At 54.9% G+C, this 12,982-nt stretch overlaps 2 protein-coding genes across 9 annotated transcripts in view; one reads left to right on the top strand and one right to left on the bottom strand.

Annotated features, from left to right (window-relative positions):
- The first annotated feature begins 2,066 nt into the window (after positions 1-2,066).
- Positions 2,067-9,141, top strand: MMP21 (matrix metallopeptidase 21). The gene is made up of 7 exons (XM_042960018.1): positions 2,067-2,228; positions 2,677-3,187; positions 3,944-4,083; positions 4,284-4,425; positions 5,601-5,858; positions 8,249-8,421; positions 8,677-9,141. The coding sequence occupies exons 1-7, from the start codon at positions 2,067-2,069 to the stop codon at positions 8,974-8,976; spliced, it is 1,686 nt and encodes a 561-aa protein (XP_042815952.1). The 3' UTR covers positions 8,977-9,141.
- EDRF1 (erythroid differentiation regulatory factor 1) overlaps positions 5,766-12,982 on the bottom strand; it is a 45,803-nt gene continuing 38,586 nt past the window's right edge. For 5 of the 8 annotated variants that reach the window (XM_042960010.1, XM_042960015.1, XM_042960013.1 and 2 more), the window contains one exon: positions 5,766-6,088. In XM_042960010.1, coding sequence (XP_042815944.1) covers positions 5,893-6,088 — 196 coding nt within the window. In that variant the 3' untranslated portion in view covers positions 5,766-5,892. Of the gene's footprint in view, positions 6,089-10,772; positions 11,585-12,982 lie in introns of those variants that run through there. The other 3 variants (XM_042960012.1, XM_042960016.1, XM_042960011.1) reach the window with 2 other exon arrangements.

Raw genomic sequence — 12,982 nt, 5'->3', positions numbered from 1 at the left:
CTGCTGGGGCGGGGAACACCCAGGAAGGAGTGCCAGGCCAGCCGGTGCCGTCTACACCTGCCTCTGGGCTGCACCCCTTTTTATCTACCTTCCATAGAGCAACTGGAAGGATTTCAGTTTATTTATTTAAGTAATCTCTACACCCAACATGAGGTTCGAACTGAACCCTGAGATCAAGAATCACCTGGTCCTCTGGGCCAACCAGGCACCCCGGGAGGATTCTTTAAATAACGAATCAATAAAGCCACTCTCCTGCTCAAAAGATCTCCACTGAACTTAGGGTAGAATCCAATTTACCCGACCTCCACGTCCCTCGTCATCTTCCCATCCACCCTCTCTTTTCCGTTCTCACCTCCCCCTCCCCCTCACTGACCCTCCACCGGCCCTCTGCTACTCGGCCGGATCCTGCCTCAGGGCCTTTGCACTTGTCCTTTCTTTCGCCCACACCACACATGAATCCCCAGTCACACGTGACAGTGTCTCTCTTTTCTTCCACTGCTTCCATTTCATCTTTACAAGAGGTCTCTCCCGCCCATCTTAATATGGACTCCCCACCTCCAAAGCATTCGCTTTTCTGATTTACACCGTTAGCCCCTGTCACTGTTTGAATTTTTCATTCATTGTGTGGTTTATTGTCTGTCTCCTCCACTTAGAATAGAAGTTCCGTGGGGGCGCCTGGGTGGCTCAGTCGGTTAAGTGTCTGACGTCCGACTTCGGCTCAGGTCACGATCTCATGGTTCCTGAGTTTGAGTCCCGCGTCGGGCTCTGTGCCGACAGCTCGGAGCCCGGAGCCTGCTTCGGATTCTGTGTCTCCCTCTCTCTCTGCCCCTCCCCTGCTCGTGCTGTCTTTCAAGAATAAATGAGTATTAAAAAAATATATATTAAAAAAAAAAAAAAGTTCCCTGATGGCAAAGAATGGGTCCACCCCGTTTATTTCCAGGTTCCCTGTCCCTAGAACGGTCATGAGGATTTGATGAAGGAGTCGCTAAGGGCCAGCCCCACACCTGCACACTTGCTGTTTTCAGACCTTTGACACTGACATTCGAAGCTCTCACCTGCAGCCAAGTGCCTGGAGGGCCTCACTCACTTCTCCCAGCCTCTCCAGACGTGACTAGTTACGAGGTCCACGCAGCTGAGCCTGGCCCTGCGTAATATTTTCTTCTCCACCCTCCACCCCCTCCCTTCCCCTCCTTCAAAAGACTCCTTTGTGAGGGTGAACTGAGAGGGGCCCGTTCTAGAACCTCCAGGGATCCTAGTTTACCCTCGTATAAAAATCCCTGACCCACAGACTAGGACACCACACAGCCATTGACTAGGAAGACAAACGCCTACGTTCACGAACACCGAAGCTGCCCGTGACATTCGAATCACCGAGTTTTAGCTAATAGAGAACACGGTTTACGTAAAACTATACACACGTACTTCCCCGTGAACGTACACAATACGTGTACCTGCAAGAATGTTCACCAAATGTTCACCCTCTGAATCACTGGATTTCCTCCTTGATTCTCAGCACTTTTTAATTTTACGTTTTCCTATACTGATGAAGCATCCTTTGTATAAAAAGGAACAAGAAAAGATCCGAGAAACAAGATCTGCAACCCGGGCCCTCCAAGAAAAGAAAGGACCCACGCTGTGACCAAACTGATGATCAGGTAGTCAGGCCGCAGGTGCAGTGAGCGACAGCAGGTGGTTGGCGGCCAGGTTTTGCACTTCTACCGACAGGACCCCCGGACTTCGCGAACATTCCACCGCTCACCGGGGCAGCCAGCCGGCCCGGGAGCGCGTCACCACAGAAACGGAATCCACACGAGGCTGCCAGGGCAGGATGTAATTACCTGAGGACGGGGCAAACATTCTCACCCCAACGAGAAGGGCACTCCTGGGGTCTTCAAAGGGCGGCAGGGCCAGGGCCTCCCGGCGGGCACACTTCAGACCTGGCTGCGAAGGCCTCGGACACGCACGGCTCCCCAGAGCGGAAGTGTTGCTTATAAAAGCATCCCCGGGGGCCCGGGCCGCAGGAGGGAGACGGGAGCGAAGCCGGAGGGCAGCGCGCAGACCGGGCCATGCTGGCCGCCTCCATCCTCCGTCGGAGCCTGCTGCTCTGCTGGCTCGCTGCCCCCCGGGCCGCCGGGCCGGAGCCGCTGTTCCACAGCCGGGACCGCTCGGACCTGGAGCCGCCCCCGCTGCGCCGGGCCCAGCCCATCGCGGACGCCCTCGCCGCGCAGGTAGGAGGAGCCCCGGCACCAGCCGCACGCACGTGCCCACGTGCACGGTGAACCCTCGCACACGCAGGCAGGTGCGCACGGGGGCACGCGCACAGGTGAACCCTAGCACACGCAGGCACGTGCACACGCCGGCAGGTGCACACGGGGGCGCGTGCGCAGGCGGACCCGTGCACGTGCAAGCCTGCGCACACGCAGGCACGTGCACACTAGGACACGTGCAGAGCTGGGCACATGCATGCGCGGGCACACCCACGCCGCCTCAGGTCGGGGGCGGGGGGCCTCCCGCAAACGACCCATAACCACGGGCTGGCCGTGCCGCGCGACACGGGTGACCACGCCCCGTGGCTGCAGACACGCGTAGCGACACACAGCCCCCCCCCCCCGCCCCCCCGCCCATTCCGTAAACCCCACGCACCCGCGCCCCACCGCTCGCCGCCTCTCTCCGCAGCGCTTCCTGTCCAAGTACGGCTGGGCCGACGCGCCCCCCGGGCCCGGCTCCCGGACCCCCGGCCCCGCCGCGCCGCCCGCGGGCCCCCGGGCCGCCGCCCTGGCCGAGGCCGTGCGCAGGTTCCAGAAGGTCAACGCGCTGCCTGCGAGCGGGCGGCTGGACGCGGCCACGCTGGCGGCCATGAACAGGCCGCGCTGCGGCGTCCCCGACACGCGGCCGCCGGCGTCCCCGCCGCCCCGGGTGCGGCCCAAGCGCTTCGCGCGGCCGCTACCGCCACGGAGCCCGCGGCCCGAGGACGCCGCGCCCCGCGGGGACACCCGGGCCTTCGCCAAGAGGACGCTGACGTGGCGGCTGCTGGGGGAGGGCGCCAGCGGCCAGCTGTCCGTGGACGAGCAGCGGCACATCCTCAGCCTGGCCTTCAGGATGTGGAGCGAGGTGACGCCGCTGGACTTCCGGGAGGACCTCGCCGCCCCCGGGGCCGCGGTGGACATAAAACTGGGGTTCGGACGAGGTGAGAAGGGCGAAGACGGCGAGCCAACCCTGGGCTCCCGGGCACCGGCCCCCACGGCCGCAGGCAGGGCCCGGTTAGCATAGGGAGCCCCGCCCTGGTCACCTGTCCAGCGGTGCCACGACCGCTGCCTCCCGGGGTGTCCCGAGACGGCCCCTGGCGGCCGCGTGGTCATGTCGTAAACCCTGTGTAGGCGCTTCAGTACAGCTCACCGGGAAGGGTGCGGGCACGCCACCCTGCACAGGACGGGGGGCGGGGGGAGTCACATGGGGACATCAGTGAAGGCCCCTCACTGCTGGTCTTGGAGCAGGTCAGCCCAGTGAGCATTGCTGCAGGGAGCGAGCTCAGCAGGGTACGAGCCAGGGCACTGACCCCTCCTAGCCAGGTGGGTTTGGACAAAGTAACTTCTCTGCAGGCGCCCCTGCTGGGATCGAGGGGTGCTAGGGGCTGCCCTGCTGACTCCCTTGACTCCCTGCTGTGAGAAGTCCCCAGCGTTCGTGCAAGGGGACGTGATCATTGGGCTGCACCTTCTTCCTGTCCTGACCCGTCAGCTGTTAGGATCCAACTCGGATCTTGCCTTTTGATAGCACCCCCATGCCCCGCACCCTTCTCTGGGCTCCCACAGAGTCTGCGTGTTTAGTGTTTAGACTTCAAAACGCTGTGGCGCAGGCGAGTTGTGGCTTCCGCTCCTGGACTACAAGCTCCTCGAGGCCGTGACCGTTTTGGGGAACGTGTCTGTGCTCCCTGTCCCCTTGCCAGGCCGGCACCTGGGCTGTCCCCGGGTTTTTGATGGCAGCGGGCAGGAGTTTGCACATGCCTGGCGCCTGGGCGACATCCACTTTGACGATGATGAGCACTTCACACCTCCCAGCAGTGATGCGGGCATCAGCCTTCTCAAAGTAAGTGGTCTCGGGCCACGGAGAGTGACCGGGCAGAGGGCGGTGCAGGGTGGGCTGGAGTTCAGGGAAGAGCGGACAGCCTTCTGGGAAGGTTCCCCGATTTTCACCATCGTCCCCCTTCCCCTTGGCGAGGCCCGCCGCTGGCAGGCGCTCGGACGCCCACGGTCGGCACTGCACCCGTGGTTTGTGTCCCCTTCTAGGTGGCCGTCCATGAAATCGGCCACGTACTCGGCCTGCCTCACACGTACAGGACAGGATCCGTAATGCGGCCGAATTATACTCCCCAGGAGCCTGCGTTTGAGCTGGACTGGTCGGACAGAAAAGCCATTCAGAAGCTGTACGGTAAGACTGTTCTGGGAGATCATCCTCGGACCTCCCAGAGGACACTCAACAGGACCCCGCTCCCTATCGGGAGGCCGGGCCCCCCAAGAGCACGGAACAGTACGACTCCAAGAGCAGCCAGCAGTAGCTGCCTTCTAGCTCTGGGATGCAGGTGGCCACCGGCAAGGATGTTCCCTCCTGTGGCCTCTGCTTCACGTGCTACATCACATCTCTGGGAGGAAGGAGCAGGGCTTGGCGGTTTTCCAAACAGCACTGGGCCGCCCAAGGGGTGGCCTCCCCCCTCCCCCGGGAGCTACAGATCCCGGAAGCCCCAGGGAGAAGGTGCCCCAGGGAGAAGGTTCCCGCCGTCCCAAAGCAAAGAGCAGGGAGGATCAACTTTCAGTCTAAGGTGTGAATGGTTAGTTAACTGAAGTGACTAATGGCTTAGCCTGGAGGCTGAAGGGAAAGCGGGCTGCCCTCCCCTTTTCCACCGAACACAGAGACCACCCCCTTCTGTTCCACTCGGACCCTATGTTCTTGGCCCTGGGCCTCCGGGGAGAGTAAGCGGTGCCAGGACGGCACGTGTTTCCCTCAGAGCCAGTCTTACTCTGGTGTGTGCCCAGAACCAAGCTTCTTGCCTCTAATGAGGTCAGGCCAGCCGTCAGGAGGCATCAGCTGTGGTGAAGGTGATCACATGACCAGCATCCGCATGGCGACACTTAGAGGCCCGGGAGCGCCTCTAAGAGAACCTCTGAGAGAACCAAGATGAGCCGGAACGGCCCACGGGAGCCAGCAGGGCTGCAGGCCCCCCTCCCCCCCGCCTCCGGGCAGGCCTACTTCCAGCCTCGTGTGGCGTCTGGCTTTAAGACCGTTGAAGAGACGGGCGCTTGGTTGGCTCAGTCAGTCAAGCGTCCAGCGTCAGCTCAGATCACGATCTCGCGGTTCGTGGGTTCGAGCCCCGCGTCGGGCTCTGTGCTGACAGCTCGGAGCCTGGAGCCTGCTTCCCGTTCTGTGTCTCCGGCTCTCTCTGCTCCTCCCCCTCTCGCGCTCTTTCTCTCTGAAAAATAAACGCTAAAAAAAAAAAAAGTTTAATCGAAAACTCCAGCTTTGTAATGATCTCTATTTGAATCACACGTGAAAGTAGCAACAGTTGGTTTTTGCCACAGGTGACAAGGGACTTTTTTTTTTTTTCGAAGGTTCATGTGAAGGATCGTTTGATACCGCATTTGACTGGATTCGCAAAGAGAGAAACCAATACGGAGCAGTGATGATGAGGTTTAGCACGTATTTCTTCCGCAACGCCTGGTACTGGCTTTACGAAAATCGAAACAGCCGGACACGCTACGGGGATCCCATCCAAATCCTCAGTGGCTGGCGTGGAATCCCAACACAAAACATAGACGCTTTTGTCCACCTCTGGACGTGGAGAAGAGACGAACGCTATTTCTTTAAAGGTAGAGGTTCTCCCGGGTGGCTCGATTTCTTGTATCACACAGGCGCACTCGGAACGAGGGCTTCGAGCCCCGTGCCAGGGAATCTTCTAGTGCTCTTGCAATGACTCACCTGACTGGCTTGTCCCACCGGACTGTAAGCTCTGAGCACAGGGTATGAAGGCGCCGAATGCGTCACATGAACAAATGAATGAGTGAACCGGCTGTGCCAGGCAGAGGTGGTGGCCCGAGACCTGTAAGAAAGGGCCCCCCCGACAGCAGTTTTAGCTAACTCTTCCTCCGGAGAGGAGGAGCCTTAGAAGCCCCCCGCTAGAAGCCTGTGGTGAAGGAGAGCAGATAAGGTGACCACGGCCGCCTGGAACCAGAGGCTGGAGCCACCCAGAAGTCAGGGCTTTTGACCCAGACCCGGAGGCCATGTGGGACCCCGGGAGCCCCGCCGGGACAGTGGGGGTGTGATGGGGGAAGTGTGGACGGGGGTGGGGGGTAAGACACAGGAAGCGGAAGCAAGGCTTTAGAGGGAGGGGAAAAGATGTCAGCTGAACCCGCGGGGTTCAGGGGCAGGGCACTCACACGGGACGAGATTAGGTTGGAAAGACAGGGTCAGCCTGAGCCCCGAGAGCCTCGAGCACCGTGGCTGGGGGCTGGACTTCAGCCAGCAGGCAGTGAGGCGTCGGTGGCAGTTTCTGAGCAGGGAGGATCAGTGTGTTGCTGGGAGGCAGAGACCGAGGCGGGGGTCTGGGGTCAGCGGATGCGCAGAGAAGACAGGCCAGGACCGCCTTGCCCGGGGGCCTCTGCCCGTGTCACGGAGGCTGGCTCTTTGCAAACCAAATGCCCGGAGTCTAAGCACAAACAAGATTCTGTGGCTGCTTTTTCTTTCCCTTCCCCGAACTGCCCCAGAGGTAAGCTGTGTGCCCTCGGTCTGCCTGAGCCCTGGCAATAGGACCCTCTGGCCTTAAATGGCTCAGGAGTCAGAGAGGCAAGAGCCAAACCCAAAGGAAGCTGCGTGCGGATTTTGCCGCAAGAAACCAGTGCATGAATCTGGCCTTAATTTTCTTTACATCGCACAAAGGAAGAATGGAGTGCAGTTACAGAAACAAATTGCCCAGGGCGGACTTGTCTAGTTCAGGGCTCTCAGAGTTGGAAGCACATCTCTCAGGGTCCTAAGAAGTCCTGGACGAGAGCTTCCACGGGCAACAAAGACTCTTCGTTACAGAATTAGGTCATCGTGGGGGACTGCTGTAATAACACGTGTATTTCAGTCTCGGAGCTGTAAAAAACCTCTTAACTGGCCGAGAATACTTTAAATTCAAATATTCCAGTTAGAGTGAACTGCGCCATTGGCTGGACAAACGTCACTGTTTTCTCTCAAAGGCAAACCTTTTGGGGACGGGGGTAGAAGCAGGGGCCGAGGGCGAGAGGGAGCTCGCGTGGGCGGCTGCTACGGAACGGAACTGTGATGTGACGTAGGTTGTGAACACAAAAACCTCTAGCTCAGTAGATTTATTCTATTTTATGCTGACCATATGCCAGGGTTCAGGATGAGCAACTAACAACGAGAGTCCAGAAGAGTCCTGTGCTGTTTCAGAGCACGAAATAGGCATCTGGATCGTGAACTGAAACAGAGCAACATTACGAGCTGTGCCTTCACAGGACAGCGGGTCGAGTCGCCGGGGTGGAATAAGGGAGTCTCGGGCCGCACCGGTCCCACCTGGGCCGTGAATCCGGATGAAGTGCTTCAGGGCTTCTCGGGTTTCCTCATCTGTACAACCGAGTTGGTAGTCGAACCGCAGAATTCTACAACCCTGACAAAAAGCTGGGGTGCCTGGCTGGCTTAGTTGGTAGAGCATGTGACTCTTGATCTCGGGGTTGAGTTTAATCCCCCCCCGGGTGTAGAGATTACTTAAATAAAATCTTTAAAAGACCTGATCATAAGCATCGAGATTGTTTTCTGTAAAAAGAGGGCTTATATTTATTATGGTGGGAAAACGATTCACGGCCACCCCTGGGATCCTAACACGTAAAAGGAAGATCATGAGACTACATAGGAAGAAGGGAAAAAAAAAAAAAAGATGATGCTTATGTGAAAAAGACCGTACGATTTGTCATTTTGTTTTTGCTTTTGATGAGCACCCAGGGGGCTGGCGTGCCCTGCAAAAGGCAACCAACATCTTAATAGCGGCAATGATTGTCAGAACCGATCTAGAAGTAATTCAAGACCTGGAGAATCATTCACTTGAGTGGAGGCTTCACTCAGATGCTGAGGTCCTGCCTTCTTCTGGGGTCCTGGCGAAACATCACGGTTGGCAGAGCCCTAGATTGAAAGTGGGCCTCTTTGTCGTCGTCCATAATTAAATGGTAATAAGCCATATAAGCATGTTTTGTTTGGCTCTCAGGAAATCAGTACTGGAGATATGACAGCGACAAGGATCAGGCCTACACAGAGGATGAACAAGGGAGAAGCTACCCCAGACTGATTTCGGAAGGATTTCCTGGCATTCCAAGTCCTCTGGACACTGCCTTTTATGACCGAAGAAAACAGTTAATTTACTTCTTCAAAGAGTCCCTCGTGAGTAGAGGCTTTCCAGCTTGGTGTGGCTTCTACCACCCCCCGGGGTTTGTCAGAGGGCCAAGTTGTTAAAAGCTGTTCTCAATTGCCTCGGCCCTGTATGACCATGGCGGGTCCCATCATGTGGAAAATTAAGAAATTCAAGCCCAGAGAATTTGGTGCAAAGCTACAGATTTACTTAGCTCATTCCTAAAATTAATCTAAAAATCAATGGTTTTCAGAAATGCCGGTCTCACTTTCTTACTTGCTTTGCAGGTGTTTGCATTTGATGTCAACAGAAATCAAGTACTTGATTCTTATCCAATGAAGATTACGGAGGTATTTCCAGGAATAGAGCCACAAAACCATCCTTTCAGAAATATAGATTCAGCCTATTACTCCTACGCACACAACTCCGTTTTCTTGCTCAAAGGAAATGCGTACTGGAAAGTGGTTAACGCCAAGGACAAACAGCACCAGCCTTGGCTTCCTTCAAATGGCTTATTTCCAAAGCAGCCCATCTCAGGGAGGTGGTTTGACATTTGTGACGTCCATGCCTCCACCCTGAACATGTAAGGAGAAAAACAGGCAAGTGGAGAAAGGGATTTCTCTTCTGAGAGAAAGTCGGGTCTTTTACAAAGAAAATAAACCAGATCTTTAGTAACCGAAACAAACAGGGCTAAAACCCAGTGGAAGAAGCTATTACCTTAACTTTTCAAATACTTGGTTTAGAAGTCCGTTTTACAGGCCCAAAAAAAAAAAAAAAAAAAAAATTACCAAATGATTTTAGGACATTTTTAGGAAAGGTTAAAAAAAAAAAAAAAAAATCCTGACACATCCCTGTCCTCCTGCCACCCGTCACCCCCGTACCGATTTCATGGCTGGATGGGGACGTAGCCGTGGCCAAAGGATCCAATCACGGAAGGAGATCCGGCTCCCTGAACACAGGAGCGGTGTTACTGCCCTGAAAACTTAGGGATTCAGCGGAAAAGCTCCACTACTGCGCTCCACACTTGCTGGCGTGGTAACTTACGTTTCCCTCACGGACAGCATCTGGAAGGCTTCCCCACGCGTTCCTCTCCATCTTCACAACTCCGACGGAGTGCCAAGGCCCACACTACTTTGCACATTTCTAGTCCTAGAAACTGAAGCTCACCGTTGTGTCCTTCCCAGCAGGGTCAACGCGGCGGCTGCCGGCGACCCCTGCCTCTGACTCCAGCCCCGGGGCCCTGGCACCTTCTCTCCATCCCTGCACTGAAATTAACTGAAAGGCAAGTCGTCTCAACAATCAGGCCACAAATAGCACGATTCTGCCCACCTACCAGCCAAGGCTCAAGCACTTGAAGAAGCACTCATTTAAAATCGGCAAATTACAACATTTAGCCAGACTTTTTTTCTCCCCCTGTAGGGAACGTTCATATTATTGTTTCGACAAGTGAAGACGGCTAGAATTGCCATCTTCTTGCTTAGAGACGAATATTCCTCGACTAAAAGGCTGTTCAGCCAAGGAGAGGCCAGGAGACAAGACCGGGAACGCGACATCCTGATGCCAGCTTACTTCAAAACTGGATCTTCTCAGGGGAAGTGTGCGGGCTGGACCAGTGAGGACAGCACTCGCCGCAGGGGAAGCGGAGGGACAGCTGTCCCGACGGACGATGTCTGCTTTTGTACATCTGTTTCACGACTTAGTTAAAACTTTAAATGCCTTCAGTGGTTTTTGAGAACGGATGCACATCTGTCCCAAGGAAACGCAAACCAGATAACAAAGAAGTAGACAAAGGACAGGGCCAGCGACGGTCCCGTCAAGCTGGGACAGGTGTCAACTCACCGCCAAGGAAAACACCTGAAAAGCTCGGCGCGCTTTCGAGAAAGCACCTCGTAAAGGGCCAGCTTTATTCCAGACAACTTTCCGGTACGGTTCAGATTCCTCCAGAGGGCACGGCCACTGAGCGGAGGGGCTACTGACCAAGGCGCAGGGGCTGCGGGAGGCGCTGAAGGTCGGGGGTGAGCCTGCACTCGGGGCCGAGCCCACACTCGGGGCCAGCCGGACGGACGTGGCAGCAGAGCGGGCTCCCGTCTACACGTCCCTGCCGTCAACCCGACGGGAGACAGCCTGCCCGATTTCTGTTTCTTTGAAACGGAGGCTGTGGTGCCAGGGCAGGTAGGCAGCGCGAGGTGGGCACGGACAAAGCAGAGCTCGCGCGGGCGCCCAGACGAGAGCCGTGCGTGACAGGTGTAAGCAGCGTCCCGTTCTGTGACGATGCGGTGAATGGCAGAGATTTTTAATGTTTTAATCTTCACTTTGGAAGATTGATTAAACCAGTTCAAATCAAAACTCAAAGTGCAGAATGTGAAATTCAGGAAAAATAACAGACATTTTAAATAAATAATTTATTTATTCAAAATAGTTTTCTTACCTTATTCACAGTTTCCAGTTTACAATGAAAGAAAGAGGGAGCAGTACCTATCCTCGATCGGCTGTCCCAGCCAGTCAGAGAGAAGCGGGCGCTCTCAGAGCGCGCCCCGAACTCAACACCGCGCAGCCCGCGACACGGGGGGAGGGCGGGCCGCCTTCCGTGCGACCGGAAAGCGCCGTAGACGCGGGATGTTTCTTGAACCCACCTGAACCACTAAAGGCATCTGGATCCAAGTTCCCCTGACCACGGTAACATCATCCAAAATAATTCTGTCTTAAACCCATGGAGCCCAACAGACTTGAAACCTGTTTACAAGTGCAGCTGCATCACAGCAAGGGTGTGAACACGGAGGCACCACGTATGTCTCTGAAAAACCAACGCCGGGGGCTTTCAGTCTGGTTCTGCCTTCACTTCAAATGAAGCAAAGAACTCAACCGCGATGTGTCCGCGACGGGAAAAGAGAACTGTGTTTCCACTGCTGTGCCTGTCTTTAGGGACAGGAGAGGCTTTCCCTCCTATTTAATGACACGAAGCACCGAATGGACAAACCGGCCCCCAAGAGCAGAAGGCACTGACAGCGTCTCTGCGGACGGAGCTTCAGGCCGAGTCACTGGCCGCCACTGCCGCCGCGAGCAAGCTGATCCAGCAACTGGATGAGGACGTCGATCCTTTCCAGAAGAGTGGAGTTTCTGTTAGCGGTAGCTCTCAAAAGCTGGGAGTAAATCTGCTTGTTGGTTTTGAGGACTACATCCTCTTCAGTATTACTGCCGCGTTAAAACAAAAACAAAACAGAAGTGCACAGTGAGGTCCACCGACGATCCAGAAAGAAACCCAAATAAGCAGTCCCCGACCGTCACTGCCCACAGGGAAGCGGGTGGTCCGTTAAGGCCTATTCCGTGCTTACCTTCTCGCAGTCACTGTTCCCAGGCCCGTTTTTAGATATTTACTTCAATACGTCAATTAAAACCAAGGTTCATTCTCTTCACAAATATCTGAGTGCCTACTATGTACTGGGAACTGCTCGTGGCCGTGAACAAGACCCACCAAGCAGAGTCCCCGTGCTCATGGCATCTTCGGTCTACTGAGGTAGCAGTAGGGGGGGGGGGGGGCGCGCGGAGGGGGGAGTGCATTAAACAAGAAGAAAACAGCATGTCCGATGATACGCTACGACGAAAATCCAGCCTGGGGCAGCCTGGGGCCTGGAAAGCTACCCAGGATTTCCTCCCTCCTCCGTGCTGAGCCTGACACCCCTCAGCCCTGTTAACGAGCACACATCTAACGCGACTGTGGGGAGGTCTTCCCTGGAGAACCCTCTGTAGAACCTCATTTCTCTTCTCCCTCTTATTCCAACTTCTTTAATCGGGAAAATCTCTCTTCCTCTCAAAACCACCCATGGCACAGTAAAGCGACTGTTTAAAATGCATTCACTATGTACAGTCTGGGCCTAAGATGGCTAGGTTTTAGTTCTGGGCTGGGGTTGACATTTGCAAAACCTCTGATAATCTTACAAGAAATTTAAACTCCTTTCTGGGGGCGCCTGGGTGGCTCAGTTGGTTAAGCGTCCGACTTCGGGTCAGGTCATGATCTCGCAGTCCATGAGTTCGAGCCCCTCGTCGGGCTCTGTGCTGACGGCTCGGAGCCTGGGGCCTGCTTCCGATTCTGTGTCTCCCTCTCTATGCCCCTCCCCTGCTCATGCTCTCTCTCAAATATAAAACATTAAAAACAAAATTTTAACTCCTTTCTGACAAATCAAGGCAACAGTACTTAATCAGAACCAGTGCTCCAAAAATTAATTCTTCATGGACAATGATGCCACACTTTAGCTGAGTGCCTAAAGATAATAGATGGCTGCTGGGATCATATATTTAAAACCCTCTGAGATTTGTTCTGATCCTAATTCTGAATCTTAAATCATCATCCAATTTCTACAAATGATTCCCATCCTTAATCAACTCTCATCAATAGTCTCACTGAACCATGAACTCTGACAAGAAGGGCCCCAACATTTCAAAAGCTTATCTTTCTTCCAAAGGCAGCTAACATCTCTGTTTTCCTTTTTAATAATTTTAACAAATACATATGCATATATATTATTTGCATATATACATATATATATATATATATATATGCCATTCTTAAAAAAGTTTTCAGTTATTCATTTTGAG

This window comes from Panthera tigris, chromosome D2, assembly GCF_018350195.1.
Source record: "Panthera tigris isolate Pti1 chromosome D2, P.tigris_Pti1_mat1.1, whole genome shotgun sequence".
Classification (NCBI taxonomy): domain Eukaryota; kingdom Metazoa; phylum Chordata; class Mammalia; order Carnivora; family Felidae; genus Panthera; species Panthera tigris.
Note: the sequence above shows the minus strand (reverse complement) of the source record. Positions and strands in the feature narration are given on the sequence as shown.

Coding starts and splice junctions, on each gene's coding strand:
- MMP21 (XM_042960018.1), top strand. CDS start 2,067: ATGCTGGCCGCCTCCATCCTCCGTCGGAGCCTGCTGCTCTGCTGGCTC. Junction 2,229..2,676: donor CGGACGCCCTCGCCGCGCAG/GTAGGAGGAGCC, acceptor CTCTCTCCGCAG/CGCTTCCTGTCCAAGTACGG. Junction 3,188..3,943: donor AAAACTGGGGTTCGGACGAG/GTGAGAAGGGCG, acceptor TCCCCTTGCCAG/GCCGGCACCTGGGCTGTCCC.